This window comes from Gouania willdenowi, chromosome 5 (assembly GCF_900634775.1).
Source record: "Gouania willdenowi chromosome 5, fGouWil2.1, whole genome shotgun sequence".
In the NCBI taxonomy this organism is placed as follows: domain Eukaryota; kingdom Metazoa; phylum Chordata; class Actinopteri; order Blenniiformes; family Gobiesocidae; genus Gouania; species Gouania willdenowi.
Window position 1 is genome coordinate 24186259 of NC_041048.1, and position 21214 is coordinate 24207472.

General features: G+C 38.5%; 2 protein-coding genes across 3 annotated transcripts in view; both read left to right on the forward strand.

Moving 5' to 3' along the window:
• Positions 1 to 320: 320 nt before the first annotated feature.
• idh3b (isocitrate dehydrogenase (NAD(+)) 3 non-catalytic subunit beta) lies at positions 321 to 14731 on the forward strand. Of its 2 annotated transcripts, none has more exons than XM_028446592.1 (11): positions 321 to 478; positions 5101 to 5274; positions 5916 to 6036; positions 6136 to 6196; positions 6279 to 6411; positions 8783 to 8916; positions 9026 to 9128; positions 9278 to 9424; positions 10719 to 10813; positions 11125 to 11185; positions 14361 to 14731. In XM_028446592.1, the coding sequence occupies exons 1-11, from the start codon at positions 437 to 439 to the stop codon at positions 14436 to 14438; spliced, it is 1149 nt and encodes a 382-aa protein (XP_028302393.1). In that variant the 5' UTR covers positions 321 to 436; the 3' UTR covers positions 14439 to 14731. The 2 variants fall into 2 exon arrangements, with proteins under 2 accessions (XP_028302393.1, XP_028302392.1); XM_028446591.1 differs by lacking the exon at positions 14361 to 14731 and adding an exon at positions 13237 to 13688.
• A 4691-nt stretch (positions 14732 to 19422) lies between these two features.
• The window catches only part of ptpra (protein tyrosine phosphatase receptor type A), a 43950-nt gene continuing 42158 nt past the window's right edge, over positions 19423 to 21214 (forward strand). Inside the window, exon 1 of the mRNA XM_028446588.1 lies at positions 19423 to 19826. The gene's annotated coding sequence lies outside the window, so the exon portion shown is untranslated. The remainder of the gene's footprint in view (positions 19827 to 21214) is intronic.

Here is a 21214-nt window from a genome sequence, read left to right on the forward strand (position 1 = left end):
ACAGAGGGTGGGTCCATTAAAACATAAATGTATATGTGTAGGTCATTGTTTGCCGACCGATCATGGCACCTTTTGTTAGTTTTATTCCTTGGCTAAATCCACACAATCAAAAAGAAAAAAAAAAGAAGAAGAAAAGGGTTCCGGTCCCAGACCGTGTACCATTTTTTCCGTTTTAAAACCAAATCAAAATATCAAATTAACAGTGTGGTTATTTGGTTTCACTTATTTAAAACCAAAACAGAAATACAGAAAAACCAAAAACCAGATAATGTGCGTTTTTCTTTCTTTTTTTTTAACTTGTTCTGTTTGTGTGAAATTTTGATATTTCCGGGGAAATTAGTTATACATTCCTAAACTGATGAGGGCAGCATTACACTCTACAGTGCACAGCCTGCCGGAAATCTAGTAGAAGAAGAAGAAGAAGCGTACGCTAAAGATGGCGGTCGCCTTGAAAAGAAGCTTAGCAGTGTTGGTCAAGGTGAGTGTAAAGGATACTTTTTAAATTACTGTGCTGATACGTTGTATGTGGGTCAGGTGGTAGATGGGTCGTCTTTTGATCGAGAGGATGGGCGTTCGATCCCAGTCGGTCTATGCGTCGAAGTGTTTTTGGGCAAGACACTGAATGCTAAGTTGCTCCCAGTGATTGACCCATGGCAGGCAGCTCAGTCCCATTGGTGTGTGAATGAGTTGATATTGTAAAGCGCTTTGAGACTCCTTCAGTTTAGACATAAAAGCGCTATATAAATTAAGTCTATTTACCATTAACTCTAGTAGGCTTGCGGGTCAGTGTATGTATTGGTCAATTCATTTTCCGTTCAGAAAAGGAAATCGAAAAACAAAATTCAAGTGGTTATTTGATTTCCCGGTTTCCAAATTCAAGGCATATTTCATCATCAGGGATAAACAAACAGAAATCGGTTGATTAAAATTTTTTGTTTCTAAAACCAAAAAACTGAAACAGAAATGCCAGAGGACATACAGTTGTGTGCGAAAGTCAGGGCACCCCTTTAAAAACAGCATATTTTATGTATTAAAAAAGTTATATTCATATTTACTGTCTCTCTGGTATATGGGAAAAAAAGACAATATTGTCAGGAAAAATTAATGCATAGTTACATTTTATTTTATAAATTGAACAAAATTACAAAAATGAAAAACATAATTTTGGCATGTGCAAAAGTCGAGGCACCCTACAGCATCAGTACCTTCAGTACTTAGTAACACCCCCTCTGGCAGATATCACAGCTTGTAAACGCTTCTTATAGCCAACAACAAGTCTCTGGATTCTATTATTTGGGATTTTTCCCCATTCTTCCTTGCAAAAGGCTTCCAGTTCTGCAATATTCCTAGGACGTCTTGCATACACAGCTCTTTTAAGATCTACCCACAGATTTTCGATAATGTTTAAGTCGGGAGACTGAAGGCCATTCCAAAACCTTCAGCTTGCGTTTCTTGAAGTAGTCCATGGTGGATTTGGAGGTATGTTTAGGATCATTATCCTGTTGTAGAAGCCATCCTCTTTTCAGCTTTAGCTTTTTTACAGATGCTGTGATATTTGCCTCCAGAATTTGCTGGTATTTAATTGAATCCATTCTTCCTTCCACCCGAGCAATGTTTTCTGTCCCACTGGCTGCAACACAACCCCAAAGCATGATGGATCCACCCCCATATTTAACAGTTAGCAAGGTGTTCTTTTCATGAAATGCTGCTCCTTTTTTTCTCCAAACATACCTTTGCTTATTGTGGCCAAAAAGTTCTATTTTAACTTCATCAGTCCACAGCACTTGTTTCCAAAAGTCATCAGGCTTCTGTAGATTTTCTGTTGCATATTTTTGACGTTGTATTTTATGATGAGGTCGTAGATAAGGTTTTTTTCTACAGACTCTTCCATGAAGGTCTTGTTTGTGCAAGTATCGGCGCACAGTGTAAGGGTGCACCACCACTCCTGAGTCTGCTAAATCTTCCTGGAGGTCTTTTGAAGTCAAATGTGGGTTTTGGTTTACCTTTCTGACCAGACTACGAGCTGTTCTCTCCGAGAGTTTCCTTGGTCTTCCAGATCTCTTCTTGACCTCCACAGTTCCCCTCACCTGCCATCTCTTAATTATGCCTCGCACTGTGGAAACTGCAAGCTGAAAATGCTTTGCTATCTTCTTGTAACCCTCCCTGGCATTGTGGGCATCAATTACTTTCATTTTTTCTGTCTTACACAGCTTCTTAGAGGAACCCATGGTTGCTGAGTGTTTGTACAAGGTTTGTGGAGTCGCCGTATTTAAGAAACCCTCAAATTGGCACCAGCTGGCACTCCCTAATGACAATTGTTGACACATGCTTCAGGACCAATGAGCTGGTAGAGGTCTGAGCTTGTAAAAAGAATCTGACACTTTGAAACTCTCAGGGTGCCCCGACTTTTGCACATGCCAAAATTATGTTTTTCATTTTTGTAATTTTGTTCAATTTATAAAATAAAATGTAACTATGCATTAATGTTTCCTGACAATATTGTCTTTTTTTCCCATATACCAGAGAGACAGTAAATATGAATATAACTTTTTAAATATATAAAATATGCTGTTTTTAAAGGGGTGCCCTGACTTTCGCACACAACTGTATTATGGTGAGACCGGAAATTGTTCTTTTCGAAATAAGAGCACATATGAGGACGTTGCTGTATTTCTGGTGCCAAAATATATGAATTATCTCCATATTTTGCCTGCTGTTTTAAATTTCTTTGGAACCGTACTTCGAAATAATTTTTGAAATGGCAAAACAAGGTTTGTCATCTGCAGAAAGTGCTACAAATATATTACATATATTACCAGTAAGTCAGATTAAACTATTTTCCGTGCAAATTCTCTTAACAATTTTTTGCTGAAAAACTCCCACTCCCACTTTGGTGCGACGTTTTTGCAGCAGTTTCTGCAGATGACAAGCCTAATTCATATATTTTGGAACCAGAAAAATAACAGCGTCCTCATATGTGCTCTTATCTTGAAAAGAACATCTTCCGGTCTCGACATAATGAAAAACCTGATTTTTAAATGTTTTTTATTTATTTTTTTATCCCTTCTTTACCCTGACGAAGAAATATTCCTTGAATTTCAATTTTAGTTTTTAAATTTGAAAACAAAAATCACATAACCTCTTGTTTTTTGTTTTTCGATTTCCTTTTCTGAACGGAAAATTCAATGACCAAAACATACACTGACCTTTACGGTATAATTGTAGCATGTAGAAACATTTTGCAATCGTCATAAAGAAGTTCAGGTACACCAACAAGCTTTTTTATGAATCTACTAAAATAATTACAGTTAGATTAATAGTTAATATTATAGTGCTGGCTGGGGTTGTTTGTATTAAACCGTTAAGGACAAACTAAACTTATTTCACTTAACTGAATTACTGTAAAGATCTCGTATGTTAGCCAGACTCGTGTCAGATTGTTAACATAAACATAGGTTTAATACTTAATTAGCTACAGCTGTTAACGCAAATATCAAATTTACCAAGCAGTAACATCAACAGTAACTTAATATAGTTAGAAAGATGACATGCTGAAAATCAAACCAAGCAACAGGAATGCCAAGAAAGATGCTAATGATTTTTTTTTTTAATTCATGTATTTATTTGACGGGGACAATGCAATTCAGCGTAGATACAAGCCTTTGCAACACAATTTCAAATGAACAAAATAAAAGTAGCGTTTTGTATACTACAAGTTTTTACTGCTACTGGTGTAATGTGTGTGTGTGTGGGGATGTATTGTAGGCATGTACTGTACTTTATTAGCCACACTAACCACCACATCTTCATCTAATATCAATATAACTGTAACAACAACAATAACTATGTGGCGATCACCGTGTCAATATGGTTTGGAATAGGTTTAGCACCTACACAGAAGATGAGAATGAACTAATGTGTGTGGTTAATCTACTAGATTGGACAACTTCAAGACTGTTTTTGCTGTAGGAATCGACCGATATGGATTTTTTAGGCTAGATGCCGATGCTGATTTTTTTTTTCCTATCAACCTCAGCCGATGACCGAGACGTACTGCTGATTTTCTTGAGCCAATATTTGGAGCTGAGACTACTTTTGCTTCCTCAATTTACATCATAAAAATTACACAATGATGATAACAAATGGTATGAGTCTCAATTTTTTAAAAAGGAACATTTATTGAAATTAGGGGTGTCCCGATCCGATATCGGATATCGGTCCGATATTAGCCTGAAATCATCGGATTAAAATTTCTGGATTTTTTTAATTATTTTTTTATTCATTTTTAATTTATTTTATTCAGTTGTAGAATACTGTAGATATTATGTTGAAGGTTCAAAATGTATGTAACCAAAATGCAAGAGTGACTACTGACTACCCTTTTTGGATTGTAACCATTCTATTACAGCTAGGGGTGTCCCGATCCAATATTGATATCGGATATTGGTCCCATATCAGCCAGAAAATGAATATTGGACTGCATCTAAAATCTCTGATATAATGTATATTGTTGTTTTTTTTGGATTTATTTTTTCAATATCTTCTATTTTATTTTTTAATTTCTTTTGTTCAATAATAGAATACTGTATTGTTATTCTAAAAGGTTAATTATATTTAATTATATATATATATATATATATATATAATTAAATATAATTATATATATATATAATCAAGCCTTTTCTAACACTCCACACTACAAAATAAGTAATAAAAGTATGTATGATTCGTGCTGTTATCGTATGGATCGATATCAGTATCGGCCAATACGTAAGGCTCCAATATCGGTATCATATCGAAAGTGAAAAAGTTCTATCGGGACATCCCTAATTACAATCAAATTTTGCTATTAGCTGAGATGGAGGCTGATGACGTTTTGGGGGCAGCTTTTGTTACGAACCACCACTGTTGGCACCGTCTCCCCTACAAAAGTTAGCAACTGTCCACTGACAGACGGAGGCTGCTGCTAGCTCCAGCACCAACACCCATAACCAGGGCATCACATTTCCAGCCTAGACACACTTCAGTCAAAACCATAGGGTTTAGTTACATGTTAAGATAAGTTGGAGTACTTGTTTTGTGACGTGTGCTGTCCTTCAGAGCCTGGGAGGCCCAAAGTGGTGGCAACAGGCCTCTAGGTCGGTGAGCATCTCTGCTAGTCTCAGCAGGGTGGAGTCCCCTCCTGCTCGTGCTGATGCTACATTCAAGGTCACAATGCTCCCGGGGGATGGAGTGGGACCTGAGCTCATGACTGCTGTCAAAGACGTCTTTAAGGTAAGAGGTCAGCACAGTATGAACAGTGACACTAACATTTCTGTAAATAAGTGTCAAGTATAAGTATCTCCAATAGTGCTTTCTGTAAACAAAAAAAAGGGTATTTCTTACCAGTGACACCATTATAGTGCAATATTCCAGTAAACAATATATTGGTTCCTTCAACAAACAGTGACAACATTTCTGTGAAGACGTACCTGCACATTTTAGTGAAAAAGCAGAAAAAGTAAAAAAAAAAGATACATAGCACCATAATATATCGCGATATATCGTCACACTCCTAGATGGCAGTCAGTTGTTTACTCTTTTAAACACAACATATTTTTATTCAGAAACACACACAAACTGTTTAATTGAATGCAGTCATTTTTCTTTTCTCTTTATGAACATATTTTACATTAAGTTTAGGTTATTTAGGATTATAGGGGTTTTCAACACATTTCGCACTGTAACTTGTTGTTTTCTGCTCTCAACCCTACAGAATGAAAGTCGTGTACGTTATAGCCCACATGAATAACATGGAAAGCCTAAAAGATGTACAGTTGATATAGTCTATATTATGGGGAAAAAAGAAGGTGAAGATGGGGGTGAAATGTATCCAAAAAAACCAACTAAAGTTTAGTGGTGTTGTTTGGTCAAAGGCTGGAGATGTCCCCGTGGAGTTTGATGAATTCCATCTCAGTGAGGTGCAGAACATGGCCAGTGAGGATAAACTGGAAGAGTTGTTGTCCTCCATGAAGAACAACAAAGTGGCAATAAAAGGTTTCTATAAAGTAATACATTGTTGTCATTTTCGGCAGTTTAGTAAAATGTTTGGGTCGAAAAAGAAAGTGAATGCGCTAACATACATGTGTTACCCAGGAAAGATCCACACCCCAATGGAGTTCAAAGGGGAGCTGGCATCATATGAGATGAGACTGAGGTAAATAAAACAAATGGATATTTTTAGTGTTTGAAGAGTGTTTATTGTGCTATAAACAGATCTGTCTATTTTTTGTCACCAGGCGTAAACTGGACCTGTTTGCCAATGTGGTCCATGTCAACAGCCTGCCAGGCTACAGCACTCGCCATAATAACCTGGACCTAGTCATCATCCGAGAGCAGACTGAGGGGGAGTACAGCTCGCTGGAGCATGAGGTAACGACCCTGCACATGTTTTTTAAAAGTTACTCACTTGAAAAGTCGTTCAGATTTTCTTTAAAGTGGGGGTATTATGTAAAATCAACTTTTTCAAGATTTATATCATGTTACTATGTCATTCCATCATTAAAAACATCCCTGGGGTGTTGCCTTGGCTCATTCATATATGTTTCAGTAAACTTTAAAACTCTGAAGGGCAGCCATTTTAGGTGTAGCTTCGCCTCGGACCTTTCCTCACCAACCAAGTTACCGCCCACTGTTCCACAGCAAAGCGCCCTTCCCCCGCGTCTCAAGCAGGCAGCAGCACAGCGTCAACAACACTACAGCAATTGGCTAACACCTGAGGGGTATTCCATAAAGCGGGTTATGTTCAAACTCTGAGTATGTTAGGGCTCAAATGAGGGAAACTCTGAGTATCCCATTCCAAAAACGCGAGGTACGCTCTTCTCTGAGTATGTTGCCATGGCAACATTGTCCGTGAACTAAACCTGGTAGCTGGCAGGTTTTATCAAAGAAACACTGGGTTTCTTCCTGGCTCCGCCCACCTGAACACCGTTTCTGAACACTTTAAAGAACCTTAACACTGTTCTCTGAAACACATTAGTAACATCACACCCCACAGACGTGTTCACATCATTACTAATGTTGTGTTGCTTTATGTTTTTTTTTGTGCAAACGGTAGTTTTCTTTATAACATTGTGGATACAGAGCATTTAGTGAAAGTCACTGAGAGGTTGATCTGCATTAAAACATCTACTGACGTCTGTAGTAAAGTTCTCTGAATACAAACCTGTGGATAATATAAAGGAGGAGATGTTAATTTAAATTAATCCACTTTTAAGGCTCAATTGTTTTTTTATATTGTTATACAGTTAAATCTGTAGAACATGCGTAGTTGAAAATATGATGGTGCAGTGAATTGTGATGCTGCGCTTGGAAGCGATGGGTCGCGGGTTCGCGTCCGGCTTCAGTGTTTTTTTAATGACATTTTTTAGGACGTTGAGATGACTCTGGCGACAGTATTACATTAAAAATCAGGATAATTGATTCGATATCAAGCGGCTGTCACTCTCTTTATATCCAGTGTAACAGGAGGGCTCTCTATGCAGCCATCCTATGCTGCTGCCACGCCTCCTCAAACACATTTTATGCATATGATTCACTGCTCGTCACGTCACTGAAGCAATAAAGTGATGAAGCGACCAAAAAGTGTGACTAATTACGGGTGATTTAAGCCACTATAGTCACTGAAGACTGAACACACCTTTAGAACAGGCTCATATTCCTCAAACACTGGCTTATTTCACCCATTACGGTGAATAAATCACTCTCTTCCATTTGGTTGTCATGGCAGCTCGAGTCATCTTTTATCCATTGAGGATGGCTTTTTATTGCGCGCGTGCACGTAAGTAACTCAAGGTTTACATACTCAGGGTTGATTGGCCCACTTCATACCAGCTGTACTGGAATCAGATACCCAGAGTTTCCCATCGCGGGGTATGTTGACCCAGAGTTTATGGATAGACTCAGAGTTTGTCACTCTGGTGGAACTGCGTGTCAAATTGCAAAATGTAGCTTCAAAATTACGTATATTTATTTATTTATGACAAGAAGGTTGAATATTACCAAGCAGAGGCGTCTTGTAAGAGCCTCTGAACTCTCTCAGGTTCATCTTCAATGTCACTTTCCGGGTCAGATGCAGAATCAAATTTGTACAGATGCACAATATCCTGCATGTCCATTGTTCACGAAGTGATAAAGCGTAGCTCCTTTCCAATAGTCAAAATTAAAATGCACCGAAGATCAATAGTAGTTTCAATGCATGTGGAGGAGATGCAGTAGTGTTGTAATGACGTCACAGACAGCGTGCTGAAGGAGCGTGTTGTAAAGGATAGGAGCTTCTTAAAGAGACGGAGGCCTATTTCAAGACGTTTGATACAGCCATGATGCGAGAGCAAATTTTATCAAGGCCGTTATTTTAATTTACTGCATTTACAGGCCAACATAAGGTTGCATCATCATTGTAGTGTGCTATAGAATGGTACTATGTGATTGAAAAAAAGCATTATACCCCCTTTTTAAGAATATGTTCAGGTTTTATAATCACCACCAGTATAGTTGGAACCAAACACTGTCTAGATTTTTGCTTGTCTCATATTCAGGTGAATACCACATAATGTTGTTGCATCTTGCTTCATGTTTTTTTTTTGGCAGGATGTCCTCTTTGCCATTTTTGAGAATCAAAACTATTCCTCTCCTCTTTTGCAATGAAATTACTTGTACTTAAAAGTTAACCAGAAGTCAATCGTGTGAATGGAATCCATTATTTTGAACTCTGTTCTGAGTATCTCTTTGTGTGCTTGCTCAGAGTGTGCCTGGTGTGATTGAATGCTTGAAGATCATCACAAGAGCGAAGTCACGCCGCATTGCAAAGTTTGCATTTGATTATGCCACCAAGAAGGGGCGAAACAAGGTCACAGCCGTTCATAAAGCCAACATTATGTAAGTACATCTTATCTTGAATATATCTTTGGAATTGATGACTTACTTTGTTTTATCAGTTGTTTAAACTAATGTGTGTAATCCATTTAATTGAGATCTTATGTTAAAGGAAACTGGGTGATGGCCTGTTTCTACAGTGCTGTGCAGAGGTGGCCCAGCTGTATCCTAAAATCAAATATGAAAATATTATCATAGACAACTGTTGCATGCAGGTATGGTATCATGCTTATTTTGGCATTTCTTTGTTTGTTTATGAATTCTGTTTCTGTGTACAATGGTTGAAGTCATTTAAATTTTAGTTAATCTTACTGAAAATGTATACCAGGTTTCACAGTCTTTAACCCATGTCACATTGCTACAGCTGGTCCAAAATCCATACCAATTTGACGTGCTGGTGATGCCCAACCTGTATGGGAACATCATTGATAACTTGGCAGCAGGGCTGGTCGGAGGAGCAGGAGTTGTTCCTGGAGAAAGTTACAGTGCAGAGTATGCTGTCTTTGAGACGGTGAGTTTTTATCTAGCTCTTCAGCAATGGTTGAGTGTTTTGTCGGTGATGACATGTTTAAGGCCCCGTTTACACAGAATGTTTTACAGTGAGAACGCTAAAAAGTTTGGCTGTCCATTTACACGGCAACAGTGTTTTGGTGCTTAAAAATGGGTTCCAGAGTGGAAGTTTTTGATGACGCTTCTCCCTCCGTCGCCTTGTAACACTTTCTGTTTCATGGGCATGCGCGCTCTGGCTGCAGTGCCTACTCTTTGGAATTTAACTGAACTTCTCCAACAAAGTGTTGATTTATTTCCCCATCACTTAGGTCAGCGGAGACATATTTCATGCCCGCACCAGATTCTGATGGCAATCACAATGCTTAGAGCTTTAGATATTTGCCCGAACCTGCAGTGAGGATTAGCTTAATTTCTGTCTTTTTAACACAGACTCTGGTTGGACTCGGCTCAAACGCTGCGCGGCGAATGAACGGCCTAGTAATGCGTTTGGATTAACGCGAGAAAGATGCACAAATGGAAGCTGAGGGGGGAATGGAACGCTGTCCTCTGGTATATGAATAAATTAAATTAAAAATGTATAAACGACTCATTCTCTTGTTGCTGTGTGGAGCTGTGCTGTCATATATGTAGAGAGCAGGTTGCTGAGTTGTGCGTGCTGCAGCAGTAAACCGGCATGTAGCGTTTAGCGGCACATGAAGCTGCTTTTCATGTTTACAGTCGTACAGTATGTTGAACGAGTGGCTAGTAAATAAAGTTATTAGAGTTATTAAAGGAACTCGCATACAATTGTGTGCTGCTCACAGAGTATTTATAGTACGTATAGTGTCGGGCAGCAATGGGTCTGGGCTTAGTGATCGGCTTCATTAGAATTCGGGCCGTATTCTGTCGGCCCCGGGCCGGGTCGGGTTTAACTTTGTAGATTCGATTTTAGCTCTATTCTTACTTGTGTTCGGCAGAAATGTCTCAGCGCATGCACCTATTTTGGTTAATTGCAAAATCACACCGCCATCTATTGGCCTGGCATGTATACTTCATTGTTTTTCTGTGTTACCTGCGGTCCAATGTAAACAGAGATTGTTTTGAAAACATTGCTGTGTGAATGCAGAACTTTTTGGAAACGAAAAGAGAAGCAAAACATTATTGTGTAAATGGGGCCTAATTTTAGGAGGAAAGATTCTGTGTGATTAAAGACAAAAAATACTACAGTATTTTGTAAAAAAAAAAAAAAAAAAAAAATTCGACCATCATGAAGTGTAATTTTCCAATATTTTTGGTGTGGTGATTTTCTTTCAAAGGGTGCTCGCCACCCCTTTGCACAAGCTGTAGGAAGGAACATCGCCAACCCCACTGCAATGCTTCTCAGTGCTGCTAACATGCTCCGGCATCTTAAGTGAGTTGAAGTCTGAAACTGTTTTACGAATAAATCTAGTTTTACACTTATTTTGTAAGTTAACTTAAGTTGTTGATTAGTGTTATTGCATAGATGTGAAGGTACCATTATTATATCAGTAAGAGATCTGAAAATATGTCTGCAGCATTAGGCTGTACACAGAGTATATTTATGTAGCAAAGTAAAAATCATATTCTTTGCACAGTTCTTCATATCTGCCTGTGCTGATCCAGCAGGACAGGTTTTAAGTGTGCACATATGCACAAGACAGCCTCAACCACTTCCTAATGAGCACTGTTTTATCTTTGCAGTCTGGAATATCACTCCCACATGGTGTCGGATGCTGTCAAGAGGGTCATCAAACAGGGCAAGGTTTGTAGGCTTGTGTCAATTGTTGCCAGCGGATATAAAAAAGTCTGCAAACCCCTGTTCAAATGCCAGGTTTTTGTGATGTAAAAAACGACACCAAGATTAATAATTTCACAACTTTTTCCACCTTTAATGTGACCTATAACCTGTACAATGCAATTGAAAAACAAACTGAAACCTTTAAAGGAGAGAAAAAAAAACTTTACGTAACCTGGTTGCATAAACATGCACACCCTTAAACTAATACTTTGTTGCAGCACCTTTGGCTTTCATTACAGCACTCAGTCTTTTTTGGTATCAGTCTATCAGTGTGGCACATCTTGATGAGGCAATACTTGACCACTCTTCTTTATTAAACCGCTCCAAATGTGACAGATTGCGAGGGCATCTCCTGTGCACAGCCCTCTTCAGATCACCCCACAGATGTTCAATCAGATTCAGGTCTGGACTCTGGCTGGGCCATTCCAAAACCTCAGTTTTATTCTGGTGAAGCCATTCTTTTCTTGATTTGGCTGTGTGCTTAGGGTCATTGTTGTGTTGAAAGATAAAGTTCCTCTTCATCTTCAGTTTTCTAACAGAAGCCCAAGGTTTTGTGCCAGCACTTCCTGGTATTTGGAACTGTTCATAATTCCCTTCACCCTGACTAAGGCCCCAGTTCCAGCTGAAGAAAAACAGCCCCAAAGCATGATGCTGCCACCACCATGCTTCACTGTAGGTATGGTGTTCTTTTGGTGATGAGCAGTGTTGTTTTTGTGCCAAATGTACCTTTTGGAATTACAGGTATGGCCAAAAAGTTCAACCTTGGTTTCATCGAACCTTAACACATTTTCCCACATGCATTTGAGAGACTTCAAATGTGTTTTTGCTAAATGAAATCAGGCTTGGATGTTTTTCTTTGTAAGATAAGGCTTCCATCTTGCCACCCTACCCCATAGCCCAGACATATGAAGAAGACGGGAGATTGTTTTCACATGTATTAAACCGCCAGTACTTGCCAGAAATTCCTGCAGCTTCTTCAATGTTGCTGTTGGCCTCTTGGCAGCCTCCCTGACCAGTTTTCTTCTTGTCATCAATTGTGGACGGACATTCTGTTCTTGGCAAAGTCACTGTTGTGTCATATTTTCTCCACTTGATGATGACTGTTTTCACTGTGTTCCAAGTTATATTTAACTACTAGAACAGCTGAACTTTATTTGGGGTTAATCAGAGGCACTTTAAATGGTGACAGGTGTGTGCTGACTCCAATTTAACTTGAGTTTGAATGTGATTGGTTAAATCCGAACACAGCCCTCTCCCCAGTTATAAGAGGGTGTGCACACTTTTGCAACCTCATTCTCTCACTTTTTTATTTTTACTTCACCTCCCTGAAAGGTTTCAGTTGGTTTTTCAATTGCATTGTACAGGTTATGGGTCACATTAAATGTGGAAAAAGTTGTGAAATTATTTATCTTGATGTCATTTTTTTACATCATAAAAACCTGGCATTTAAACAGGGGTGTGTAGACTTTTTTAGGTGTTCAATGTGGCAACATGAAGTTATGCTTGCCAGTTGCTACATTAACGTAAAAATTTGCCTTGGAATTCTACCCTAACAAAATAAGTGTTTTTGTTTGTTTTTTTTATCTGTGAAACACCTTGACATGCAAATAGCTGCGTGTCATCCTGGGTTAGAGAGCCTTTGATTTTATTCTAGTATAAATCCGCCAGAATACAATTATTTTCTGTTTCACTCACTGTCTCATTAGTCAATATCAGAAGTTAGTAAAGGCGTTCCAAAAGTCAGTTTTTAAAATTGTGAAATGCAGATCGATCACCGTAATCGCATCTGTTCCCATCTATGTGGTTGTTTTTCCGCTCATAATATGATGATAAATGATAACTGTATGAGAACATTGCTTAATAAGTGGGATTGCTTGTGATTTGAAAAGTAAATGTTTCCGGATGTTTTCTGAATGACCGTTGACGTCCCTATGCTTTATTTCTATTCACATATCCAGGGATCCTTTGTGTGAGTTTCTTTTATATGTGTGCATGTGTGTTTGTGCACATCCCAGGTGCGGACACGAGACCTTGGTGGTTACTGTACCACGGGCGACTTTGTGCATGCTGTCGTGGAAAACCTACGTCACCGACCAAATTATTAGGATGTTGTATCTCAGTCTTATCGCATTGGAAATGCATTTCCTGTTTTTTCCATCTTGAAACATATTCAGTCATTTTCTACATTGTTTACAGAGCTTCATTTATCATAAATTGTAACTTATTTCCACAGCCAAAGTTGGTTTCTCAACTGCCTCTATTTGGCCATACATTGTTCAACTGGCTTATCAGCTGGTAAATCAGCATACAGTACCTGCTGTTGCCGCTTGATTCACTAACATAGCTTTAAGTGTTTTCATCCCCTCTAAAGACTGAATATACAGTAACACTGCTAACATTATGACTGACTACTAAAATATATGATGTCCAAAATGGTTTTAATTAAACTCTGCCATTAACGACAGTGTGTAACTGGTGTGTCTTTGTAATAATTCATTGTTGTTAGCATAGAAAGTTTATGATAGTTCTAAGTTGACATGCCACTCCTTCCTATGAGGCGTAACAACAAATGATTGCCACCAAAACACACATGGCTCTTATATCGCTATGTAACATCAAACATCAATTAAAGGCTAATGAAGCAGCATGCTGTACGATGTGAAAGAGAAAACATTTGAAGGGCATATTTCCGACGGCAACTTAAAACTGAAATATTACAATTCATTGTATATAATAAACCTTAGGGGTTCATTGAATCAGTTTTAAAATTCAGTGACAAGGCAATGAAAGAACAAATAATTTATTTTGCAAGATGTTTTGCACTGTGGCAACGTGAAATGTAATTTGTTTTTTTTGTTTACCAGCAGTATTTAATTTTGTGTTTACATGTCCTAAAAATATTGCATCATATCAATTATATTTGGAATTTCTGTTTAATCCTTTGAAGAAATACAAACTACAATTGTAATCTTGTGATTGCAAAAAATCTATAATATAATCTTGTAAGATCCAAAGTTCAGAAAATGTACCTATTTTTTTTTTTAAAAGGCTCTCTAACATACAGGCAGTGGTGCTGAATGTAGACATGTGCTGCTGCAGCTGTGCAAATAGTAACACACTGTCCTTATCTTTGCAACAGGTGCGCACTGGAGACCTGGGTGGCTATGCCACAAGCGACGAGTTTACCCAAGCAGTCATTGCTAACCTGGCAGTCTAAGAATTGTATTTACAAATTGTCAGCTGATGAAATGTACACGCGCGTCTTTTCAAAGTTAATTGATTCTAGTTATTGAGACTGATCACATAATTTCAACATTACAGTCAAGAAAGATAAAAAATATGAGTCACTAATACACTAGCCTTTTACATTCTCCTCTTAGACGTCCTTGTGGGCTTTCTGCTTTTTGTGAAAATCAGATGTCAACTTGTATTTATTCCTAAAAGTTATTTAAAGCATGCTAATCTATTGTCTTTTTATTTATGTTGACAATTAAAATGGAATTGTAAACATCTTGAGCCCCAAAATATTGTGAAATGTACAATACAATGCAAATACAATATCAAGGGCAATCAATCAAACTTGATATATTAAAGTACTTTTCATCCCCAAGGAAGCAAGCAGGTAAATGTTTTCTCAAACTCTAAATATTCACGGTATATATATATATATATATATATATATATATAAAAAAAGTGATAAAGAATTCTTAGAAACAATTAAAAGTGCTAAATAAAAGGAATATAAAAATGAAACGAATAGGCCCTCTTTATGCTCATGCACTTTCTCAGTTGTCAAACAAAGTTGTACATAATGTTAGTACTGGTTCAGAATTTGGCAAATTTGCGTGAGAAATGCCTTGTCTGGCTTAACCCTGCTGGTTCTTAATGTAAATTAATTATTTAAATAATTAAATGTCCCTAGTATCCAACTTCTCCTTATCAAGCTGTGGTACAGAGCATAATAACAGCCTATACCGGGGATAGACCTCCAGTCTATCACAGATTCAATCATATACAACTGTTTACTTATTTGGCCAACGCAGAGACTCCATTAAACCCAACATAGATTTTTTTGGACTTAAAATAAAGAGACTTCCCAGAGAAAAGCTACCCATACTAATAAAAATGAAACGACTAGTGCTAAAAGAAAAATTCTGTGTACAAAACACAGTTTTACCTGTTTGAAGATGAGAAAAATTACTTTCCAAATGCTTTTCCACTCTGTCATTGAATGGGGTTCTCTTGCCTACCCTGTAATTGGTATATCCCAGCTTGGCAGGGTACAGACAAATGCCAGTAACCACATGTTTTTGATCTGTGGAAGGAATGAAGAATATCGCACATTCTCAAAAAAAACAACAAAAACACAAGCTCCTTGTTGTGAGGCTGCTGCGCTACCCGCTGCTGCATCAAGCTGCTGTATTGAAACAATTGATTCATTCAAATAATTGTGAATACCAGTTTTATCCCAACTGTATTACCGTACAGGTCAAACACAAATTACAGACTTGTGTGAAAATCACTTGAGTTTCAAGCCCAATTCAATTGAACTTTATTTATATAGTGCCAAATACAACAGTATAAGTCAGGAATGGCAAACTCCAGTCCCTGAGGGCTGGATTCCTGAGACTTTTAGATGCCTCCCTGCTCCAACACACCTGGTTGAAAGCAATGTGTTGTCATCAAGCTCTGCAGAAGCATGATAACTTACCATTCATTTGATTCAGTTGTGATGGAGCAGGGACACATCTAAAAGTCTCAGGAATCCAGACCTCGAGGACTGAAGTTCGCCACCCTGCCCTGGTGCAAGTCATTTCATAGCACTCATCACTAACATTTTCACATGACCAAGAATCTGTGACGGTGGAGAGGAACGAATCAAGAAGAACTAACCTCCAGCAGAACCAGGCTCATAGGTGGAAGCCATCTGCCAGACTGGTTGGGGTAATTTGACAGAAATGGGAGAACAAAACAAGGTAGAAAGAACATCAGATCATCTGGATGAACCGCAAGTCACAGATCAGGAATTGCTATCTCCAGCCCCAAGACCCCTGGCAACAGAAAAAAGAGATTGTGAGGAGAAAGGACAGACTGCAGAAAAACATGATTCAGTCTTGGCAAGGAGTTGAGGACCTAGATACTGAGAGGCGCTCCTGGTGGAAGATCCACTTCAGAAGGGTTTGGGCCATGGTTAAGGAATGCTTTCTAACAAGTAGTATTTAACAGAATATAATATTATTACAGAACATATTTTCTAAATTTTAAAGCTAGGTTGAAAGCCAGAAGTAGACTACATTAACCTTTCTGACTTGTAAATGAATAATTGAACCTGTGATGAGTCATTTTAAATGATTAAGACTGCTGCGACGTACACTATGGACGAGTGTCTCCCTGTGTAATTGACAAGAGAGAGATAAGGTATTGCAACATGGCGGCTCTAAGTCTGGAAGTGTCCATGTCTGAGCTGGAGTTACAAAAGGATGAGTCAGAGGAAGAGGAGGGAAAATGCAGACAGACTGGCCTCAAGAAGGGAAAGGGATTGGAGAAAATAAGAACTGAGGGAAGAGCCCAGCAGGAAAAAAAAAATAAACGAGACTTAGAGGCGAACAGTGGTGAGGAGGAAAACTGAACAAGAACGATAGAGTGATAATGAAGTTCGAGGCGAGGCAAGGGCTGATGGTTGGACTGAGACCTATTATGCTATAGTTTAAGAATAAAATTGAAGAGTTTGAGATGACAAAGTTTGTGAGGGATGGTAACTTGCTGATTGTATGTCAAAGGTAGAAACAGAAAGATAAGGCAATGGAAATGAAGATTGTTCGGAAAGTTGGTTTGTGATAGATTTGTGTTTGGAGGAAATAAAGTAACACGAGGAATAATAACTGGAATTGCAGTCAAGGAGAACATGGAAAAGCTGGAACAAGTGATTAAAGGAGTGAAACGAGTCAAGATATTGTTTAGAACCAAGGAAGGTGGGTTGCGCACCCAGGGAGTAATTCGTGTCAGAACCGCCATTGAGAGTGAGCATGGCATGGAGACAAATCAGGAAAGTGTAAGAAGTGTCGTGAAGAGGAGTTCTAATGATGTTCCACCAGGAGGAAAATACAGCGGACAGCGAGGAGGAGAGGAGAAAGTTGAAGACGAGTATACAGGAATACAAAGTGATAATCCGATTTAATGAGGATAAAGGTATTTTAAAAGTGCAAAGGTTGTGAGGGATGAGAACTTGGTGATATTTTGTATAAATGAAGAACAAAGAGACAGAGCATGTAGATTGAAGGAGGTGGAAAAATACAAAGTGACATGTATCAGTCAGGATAGCAGAGTGGAGGAAAGGGGGGATCTGAGGGATACTTGTTGGGGTCTCAATGGAGGAACTAAGCAAATTTGAGAGGGGGTAAACTGAAATAAGCAAGAAGATTACAAGTTCTCAGAGATAGAGTTAATAAAGGTAGTGAACATGTTTTGCTGTTCTTTGAACAGGAATTCCTTCAGTTACAGTAATGCTGGGTTATATGATGTACTGTATGCTGTCAGGGAGTATGTTCCAAAACCAACAAAGTGCTTCAATTGCCAAATATTTGGACATACAGTCCAGTCAGTCATGTAAAGGGAAAATAAGGTGTGCAAGATGTGGGGAAGATCATGAATATGTGCAGTACAGGAAAGACAAAGAACCAAGATGTTGTAATTGTGGGGGAAATCACAGTGTGGCATATGGGGGGGTGTGAGGTGGTGAAAACGGAAGTTCAAGTCCAACAGGTTAGGGTACGCAATAACATTACTTATGCAGAGGCTGCCAAGATGCTGGGTTGATCAGTTCACAAGAAGAGAAACAAGAAGCACAAATGTGGAGCAACATCACAAACAACTGAAGCAAGGTAAAGAGGGGAAAGTGTGGGTGGACCTGAAAAATCTTATTACATTCATAGCGAGAGTTATAAATGCAACAATGGAAACAAAATCTAAAACTGAGAGGATACAGATAATAGGGAAAGCAATAGCTAACCATTTTAATATGAATTATCTGACTTGGGAGGAGGTGAGAGACAAACTAAGTGCACAAGCGAGTCATAAACAGTGAATCAAGGATAACATAAGCCCAACAATAGTCCTTCTTTTACAATGGAATGCAAGAAGCTTTGTAGCAAATGAACATGAATTCAAAAGATTCATAAACCAACTTCTTAATATGCCAGATGTAATATCTGTGCAAGAAACATGGTTAAAAAACAACTTGGATTTCATAATCATTGGTTATTTGATAAGGGTGGAAGGTGCAGGAAGTGGGCGTGCTACATTTGTTCAAGACTATATACCACCATATAGAGTGGTCAGCAAGGGTAAAAGAAATCATAGTAATAGAATGTGGACAAATGTAGGTAAAGTCGAGACGAGGGAAGCTTCTGGATCTGTAAGACACGTTGCACACCTGTGCAATAATCATGCTGTCTAATCAGCATCTTGATAGATTGTCTCTGCAAAGAGGAAGTTCTCACTAACACAATTATTTTTTGGGATTTAAGATTAATTTTATTATTTTCAAAACCTTTTCTGCTTTTCCACCAAAATGTGCAGATTGGTCTTCACAGAAATGTCACTGTTTGTTGAAGGAACCAATATATTGTTTACTGGAATATTGCACTGTAATGGTGTCACTGGTAAGAAAGACCCTATTTTTTGTTTACAGAAAGCACTATTGGAGATACTTATTTGTTTATATTGGTATGTTGACACTTATTTACAGAAATGTTGCACTAAAATAGTGTCACTGTTCATAGGACACTTTTTCCAATGTATTGTCTTTCAGAAATATAAAATAAAAAAAATAAAAAATCTTTTCACTTAATCTTTTTTTTCTTGTTATGTCATAGATTATTGTAGATTTGTTTCTGATAAATAATATCGATAATCGCAGTATCGTCATATTGTGAGATAATCGTTCCCACCTCTACTGGTTTTATACCTTTATACCAGTAACCAGTCGATAAATGCTGAAGAAATAACTTTGGAGAAGTGGAGTGAAGAAATGTACACACGTATTCCAGTGGGTGGCGGTAATACAATGTTCAGGATGCCAACCGCCATAAAAACCAAAAAGAAGATGTGCACCATGTAGAGCCATGTGTTATATGTTTGTCCAGCAGGGGTCGCTGTGGACTGCGGGGTGTCACGGCGAGAAGACGGGTCCAGAGCTGCTCTTTTCCCATTCTTCCAATGCAGGACAGACACAACATGGCGGACTAGAAGAGTGGGCCGACGCGCCCGGATACAGATAAACACTGGGAATTAACACCCAGCAGGACTTGGAAAACCCTCTCAGGGGGGACGAACATCGTATACGAGTCCCTGCTTCTTGTTTGGGGGTAAGGGAGAATTCTTCACTTGGAACTGGACAGATATACTTCACGGAGAAGTGTTGGTGGTGTGTCCCAGATTGAGCTTCCCTTCGCGGATATCACAAAGGTCCTCCTCCCGGTTCTCACTCTCGGTTCCTGTGGTTTGTAGACCGGGGCCGGGAAAAGGAAGCGGCAGGAATATTGACTCGGTTTATTTTTACAGCCCTCTTCCTTTCGGCGTTCCTGTTGGCTCATCGGGAGTTGTGGTGAGTAGTCTGATGTTGCGCAAAGCCGAGACCCACTTGTTTCAATGTCGCCTGTACAAGCATGCCTACTGTTGCACCCTATCAAACCCAAACACCCCCCCCATCACCCCACGTCCAAAGAATACCACATGATGTCCGAATAACTGTATGCGCAGCTGAGTTCTTTTAAATTGCACAACTCTCCCTTTAACCCCCTCCGGACAGACTGTTCACTGGCAGGGAGGGAAATAATGAAGGCTTTGGGATGCTTCCAACATTTGTACTAAAATCATGTTGGTTGTACAGATGAACAAAAACACAAAAAAGGGGAGGGGTTAAATTAGGCCTGATTTAACTGTATATTATACCACATTAATCTGTACTTTGCTATACCACGTTCACGCAGTGAGACTTGTGAGCTGGTCGGGTCGGTGTTAAGGGGGGCTTTATGCGCCCCTACCACAAGATTTAGGTTGGCCTACCATCAACATGTATGCTGAGCTCTGTCAAACCACAGTAGTAGCTTTCTGTTTTCCTCAGTCTCATGTTCTGTGCAGCCTCTCCCAAAGTTTCTCTAATTATTAATGGTTCCCCTTTTCTGAATGTAGGGTGTAACCAGGCATTCCATTTCAGTCTAACAGCTGTTTAAGCATTTTTAAGATGTTACAGGACAGTTTAGACTATACTTAATCACCTATGATTGTTTTTTTTTTAAACTACAGATAAAAGTTGTGATGTTTTCAATGACAGTGTCACTGTGACTGCTGCTTCATTGTTGGCAAAAAGAATTACTATATGAAGTAGGGGTGTGTATTGCCTGGCATCTGGCGATATGAGTCATATCACGATACAATATATCATGATATTAAAGTACAAGGCTATTATTGCAATTTTATATATATTTTATTAATATATGACCTAAGAAACAACTGATCTGTGAATGTGTACACCTTCATGAGAACATTATGTATGAAATATATTTCATTGGCATATTTCACACTCAAAACATTGGCTTTAACATGCCATGTGCCAACAACTTAAAATAATAATAATAAAAAAAAGTACAATCTGCCTACTGCTTTTAAACCAACTTTGACTTTAGTGTAACTTAGTGCAACTTAACTGAGGTATATGCCTAGAACAACAAATAAATGCAGAAAGTTAGTACATTCTTTTTAGATTTTATTGAAAAACCACAAGCTGGTCAACATGTGCAGGTTTCAGCGCACTTCTTTGTACAGTTACAATGACTGTTTTGGTTAAATAAAGGTTAATATATATATTTACAAAAAAAAAATAAAAAAATGATATGAATGCATTTTGAATCGATTTGGGAATATATTGCAGAATCAATTTTTTTCAACACCCCTGTGAAGTCAAGTCACAGAAAAGACGCAGACACTTCTCAG

Excerpts from the sequence above, each read along its gene's own strand:
- idh3b (XM_028446591.1), top strand. The coding sequence starts at position 437 with ATGGCGGTCGCCTTGAAAAGAAGCTTAGCAGTGTTGGTCAAG. Across the intron at positions 479-5,100 it reads GCTTAGCAGTGTTGGTCAAG|AGCCTGGGAGGCCCAAAGTG; the intron begins GTGAGTGTAAAG and ends GCTGTCCTTCAG. Across the intron at positions 11,186-13,236 it reads GGGTCATCAAACAGGGCAAG|GTGCGGACACGAGACCTTGG; the intron begins GTTTGTAGGCTT and ends TGCACATCCCAG.